Source organism: Corvus brachyrhynchos, unplaced genomic scaffold, assembly GCF_000691975.1.
Source record: "Corvus brachyrhynchos isolate BGI_N302 unplaced genomic scaffold, ASM69197v1 scaffold133, whole genome shotgun sequence".
Taxonomy (NCBI): Eukaryota; Metazoa; Chordata; class Aves; order Passeriformes; family Corvidae; genus Corvus; species Corvus brachyrhynchos.
This window is the reverse complement of record NW_008237249.1, coordinates 807,958-812,783: the sequence shown is the minus strand read 5'-3', so window position 1 is coordinate 812,783 and position 4,826 is coordinate 807,958. Positions and strand designations below refer to the sequence as shown.

The window sequence follows — 4,826 nt, the reverse complement described above, 5'->3', positions numbered from 1 at the left end:
GGCGGTGCTGACGGTTTTATTAAAGGAGGCATTGGTGATTTACAGCGGCGGCACCGCGCTGTGTTTGTATGAACACCCACACACCCCACCCTGCCCATTCCCAGTGGGATTCTCCCACAGCTTTGGGAAAAATAAACTCCGGACAGATCGAAACATTTCACTGGAATAAATACCCTCATGAGGAATTACCCCTTTGCCACCTGTAATCCAGCTCCCGAGGCAGCTGCAGTGACCACTGGGAGCGATTCGCTGCATTCCAAAGGGTAATTCCCACCATTCTGCCTCAAACCGCCCATTGCTGGGGCTAAAACTGATCTTATAAATAGAGAAGGGAGGGATCAGTGTCCCCGGTGTCCCCAGCCCCAGGTGCCACGTGTGCTGCTGCTTTAGCACTTTCTGGTTTATAAAGCTTCCCGTGGTCAACCGACCAAACTTCCGGCATGGAATCTCCTCCCGGATGCACTTCCGTGAAAGTCTCTATTTTGGACCAGTTGTGGTCTTTTTTTGGTGTGAGGTCGATCAAGAAGCTTCTCCAGTGAGCATTCCGATCGTGGATCTGGGAATAAAAAAAAAGGCAGTGAGGCAGGAAAACAATTAGATCTGATTTTTAACTAGGAAATATTTAACTGAATCCAGAGCTAAACCCAACAATTTTGGGATAACGCCACGATCCTGCGCTCCAAGGCTCAACTCAAACACAAGCAAGGCTCTTCTGCCAACTCAGCTCTGAATTTCTGGCTCTGCTGCCATGGAACGCTTCCAAAATCAGCTGGAATTTCAGCACACAGGCAAAATATGCACTTGGAACTGGAAGGGAACCTCCTGTTCTGTCTTCGCTGTCACTTCCAGGACCTGGAGGTCTCTGGGAAGAGCCGAGCTCAGCATTTTCCAGCGGAACGCTGGGAACGTGCGAATTCCTACTAATGTGCGGCACGAGGTCCGATAAACCCTCGTGTTCTGGGTCGGGAACGAGGGTTAAGGCATCAGAGACTCTGTGGCTAATCCACAAAAAGCATCTCCAATCCCAGGTCCTTCCCCAGAGGCTTTCATGGGATCGTTTAGGACAAGATCTCGGAGACGGAGTGCAGCCATCGACGACCATCAGGAAGTGCCGTATCCCGTCACTCCCAGGGATGGTGACCCTTTCCCTAGGACTGGGAGACGGCTGGATCGGCAGCCAGCAGTGGGAGCTGCTGCGCTGCCGCAGGGAAATCCCGCAAACCTCAGGAATCGATTTTAAGATGGCGGCTCACACCCCTGCCCTAAAACTCATCCCTAGCGCAGCCCCTGCTGAGGGCTGGGAGTTCCCACTCCCGGCGTGACACTGGCACCCTGGGCGTGGCACTGAGGACAGGGAAGACCCCGTGGGATGTCCTACCGCCACGTGCCGGCGCAGGGTGGACATGTCGGTGAAGGTCCTGTCGCAGGCCCGGCACTTGTAGGGTTTCTCCCCGGTGTGGATGCGCTGGTGCCGCCGGAGCGCTCCCTGCTGGGTGAAGGCCTTCCCACACTGCTCGCAGAAATAGGGGCGGGTCTCTGGGAATAACGATCCCGGAAAACACGGGGTTAGGAGCAGTTAGGAGATAGCAGCGGGCTCTTTGGCCCCTTCCCTGGAAGTGTCCAAGGTTGGACGGGGTTTGGAGCAACCTGGGACAGTGGAATGAGATGATCCCTTCCAACCCCAACCATTCCATGATAAGTATTTCCCAAATTTGCCAAGGCTACAGCCATCCTCTATTCCAAATTCCTTCAGCCGCACGAGTCAGGCCTCAGTTTTCTAGGATACCACACAACGTTCCCACGAGCCAGGGTCGGGACAAGCCCTGCTTCCCAATGGATTTCCCAGCCCTGGAGGTGTCCAAGGAAGGCCTGGACACAGCACTCGGTGCTCTGGGCTGGTGACAAGGTGGGGATCGGGCACAGCTTGGACTCGATGGCCTTGGAGCTCTTTTCCAACCTCAGTGATTCTGGGATCCCCCCAGTTCAGCAAGCTGTGGGATGAAACATCCCCGCCCACGCTGGGAAGAAGCACATAGCCACCACTCCTTTTCCCAGCCTGGGAATTACCTGCGTGGACGTTGCTGTGCTGGGCCAGGGAGGCTCTGAGTCCGAAGGTTTTCCCACAGACCTCGCACTTGTAGGGTTTGGCTCCCAGGTGACAGCGCTTGTGGCACTTGAGGTACTCGTTGGTGGCAAAGTGCTTCCCGCACACGTCGCACCGGAACAGGCGCTCTCCTGAGGGAGCAGAAACAGCACGTTGGCAATTCTCCCAGAGGAATTCTGTCCTTCAGAGCCCGCCTGCAAATCACAGAATCCAGGCTGGAAAAGACCTCCGAGGTCATCGAGTGCAACCTGGGCCCGATCCCCACCCTGGCCATCAGTGCCACGTCCAGGTGTTCCCTGAGCACATCTGGGGATGGGGACTCCCTCCCGTTCCAATGCCTGACAACCCTTCCCATGAAGGAATTCTTCCCGATGTCCTGAACCTCCCCTGGCACCACTTGAGGCTGTTTCCTCGCATCCTATCACTTGTTCCTTGGGAGCAGAGCCCAAATTCCCTCTGGCTCTCATCGGGAAATTATGGAGAGCAACCAAGTCCCTCTGGAGCCTCCTTTTCCCCAGGCTAAAAGTCCTTCCATCCCTACTAACTCCTTCCTGGTTCTTGGATACTCCTCTGTGAGTATCCAAGAGCATTTTTCTCCACATCCCAGCAACTCCTAGCAGTGAAACAGGAGAGGGCTGGGAGAAGCCACCTGGAGTACTTCATTTCCCACCTGTGTGTGTCCTCTTGTGGCCGGTGAGTTTTCCTTTGTCAGCAAAGGAAGCGCCGCAGTCCTCACAAACGTAGGGCTTCTCCCCCGTGTGGGACCTGAGGGGCACAGAACACCAATGATAAGTGACTCATTAGGCCCCCATCCCTAAAACACTGCCTTGGAAACTGCCTTTGGGATTTCAGTGCAGCAGGAAAGGGAAGTTCTGCTCCCTTGGGAAACGGAGTGTTTCCAGGTACGGGCGCTACGCTCCAGCAGTAAAATTCCCAATCAAAATTTACCTTTTCCTCACTTTCAGGCCCTACAAACTCCACCTTTCTTTGTCCAGGAGTCATAGCTCAGGGCATGGGAAAGGAGGAAGAAGGGAAAATGACGGAAAATGACAGAGTATCAGAAAAATCTGAGCCTGATGTTTGGTCTTAACTTATTCCAACCCAAACAGGATGACGTCTAAAATCATTCCTGATTTTGGGCTGTCAGGACAAAGGACTATCATCAGTCTTGCTCCCGAGAAAGATGGAAAATTCCATGGGATGATTCACCCTCTCCTGGGAGAGGACACATCCACACAGACACCACCAGGGAGCAACTCCTCCCGTCAAGCTCCAGCTGAGCGGTGCGGATTTGGAATTACACATGGAGACAAAATCTCAGGGCAATTCCTTGCTCCAAGAGCGAGCACGGCTCAGGATCCGCTTCTCCAGGATCCCTGACTCACTTACTTCATCACTGAGGGCCATCATGGGATTTCAGAGCCTGTCCCAAATGACGGCTATCCCTTGCAAGTTTGGACAGGGTAACCATGTCGAAATCCCGACCACGGGAAACGCAATACGGAGCCAAAGCCTTTGCGTAAGGGAATTAATCACGGATCCCACTGAACACGATATCCCAGCGTTCCTGCCCGAGGGGGCGAGGAACGGGAAGGGCCGGAATCTGACCTGGTATGGATCTTGAGCTGGGAAGGCTGAGCAAACCTGGAGCGACACACGCCGCACTCGTAGGGCTTCTCGCCGGTGTGCGTCCGCATGTGGAACACCAGCGCCGTGCGGGAGCTCAGGATCTTCCCACACACGGAGCACAGCGGCCGCTTGGCCCTGCCCTCGTGCTTCCGCACGGAATGCGTCCTCACGTCCCGCTTCCTCTTGAAGGTGGCCTGGCAGAGGCTGCAGGAGAAGCTCCTCTCCTCGCTGTGGACGCAGGCGCGGTGCTCCTTCCAGCTGGCGTAGCTGGCGAAGGCCTTGCTGCACACCTCGCACTGGTACGCCTTGCCGGGCAGGCTCTGGTGCACATCCCGGCAGTGATCCACGTATTTTTTCCGGGAAGCGAACTGCTCCTGGCACTTGTCGCAGCGGATCACGCAGACGGATTTCTTGTTGGCCACGCTTTTATTGGCTTTCTTTAGTTTAAACCCTGGTTCAGGGTCCTTCTCTGCTGAGGCTTCATCCTCCTTTTCCTTCTCCTCGGAACATTCCTCGTTGTCCCTGCTTCCTTCAACTTCTGAGTATCCCGCGTTGTAGTCTCCCTGCTCCTCGCCCTTCACGCTCATTCCACCTTCATCTCCATTCCCTCCTTCATCTTCCTGGGATTCCTGCCTCCATTCCTCCTGCTCCTCACTCCTGCCTGCTTCGGCAATGGATGAATTCCCGGGATCTTCCTCACACCCCGAGGTTTCTGGTGTCCCATCCCAAGTCTCTCCGTCAGGATCTTGGTCACGGCTTGTGGGGTTTGGGCCGTGTGTGGGTGGAACCACCATCCAATAGACAGGCAGGAGGTTCCTCTCTTGCCCAGACTCATGGATTTTCCTGTTAAAAATGGAGCACAACTTCAGTAAATTTAATTGAAACTCATTGTTTGATTGTTTCAATTCGGGCCTCGGGGGAAGAGTCCTTTCCTCTGAATTGTTCCTTGAACCACTTAAGAAATTCCCAGCGTGTCTGGAAAGCCTGGAAATAGGGAGATTTGGGGAAGAGTTGGACCGGGTAATTAAAGACAATTAAAGCGCCTCAGTTCATTAAGGTCTGTATATTGTACCCTGAGCCGGAATGTAGGAGG

General features: G+C 54.4%; 1 protein-coding gene across 3 annotated transcripts in view; it reads right to left on the bottom strand.

Annotated features, from left to right (window-relative positions):
• LOC103613036 (GDNF-inducible zinc finger protein 1-like) overlaps window positions 1–4,826 on the bottom strand; it is an 8,965-nt gene continuing 4,139 nt past the window's right edge. For 2 of the 3 annotated variants that reach the window (XM_017730450.1, XM_017730449.1), the window contains exons 4-8: window positions 3,713–4,576; window positions 2,775–2,869; window positions 2,068–2,235; window positions 1,379–1,536; window positions 1–556 (exon numbers count right to left, since the gene is read on the bottom strand). In XM_017730450.1, the coding sequence (XP_017585939.1) occupies window positions 317–556; window positions 1,379–1,536; window positions 2,068–2,235; window positions 2,775–2,869; window positions 3,713–4,576 (1,525 nt within the window). In that variant the 3' untranslated portion in view covers window positions 1–316. The remainder of the gene's footprint in view (window positions 557–1,378; window positions 1,537–2,067; window positions 2,236–2,774; window positions 2,870–3,712; window positions 4,577–4,826) is intronic. The other variant, XM_017730451.1, reaches the window with a different exon arrangement.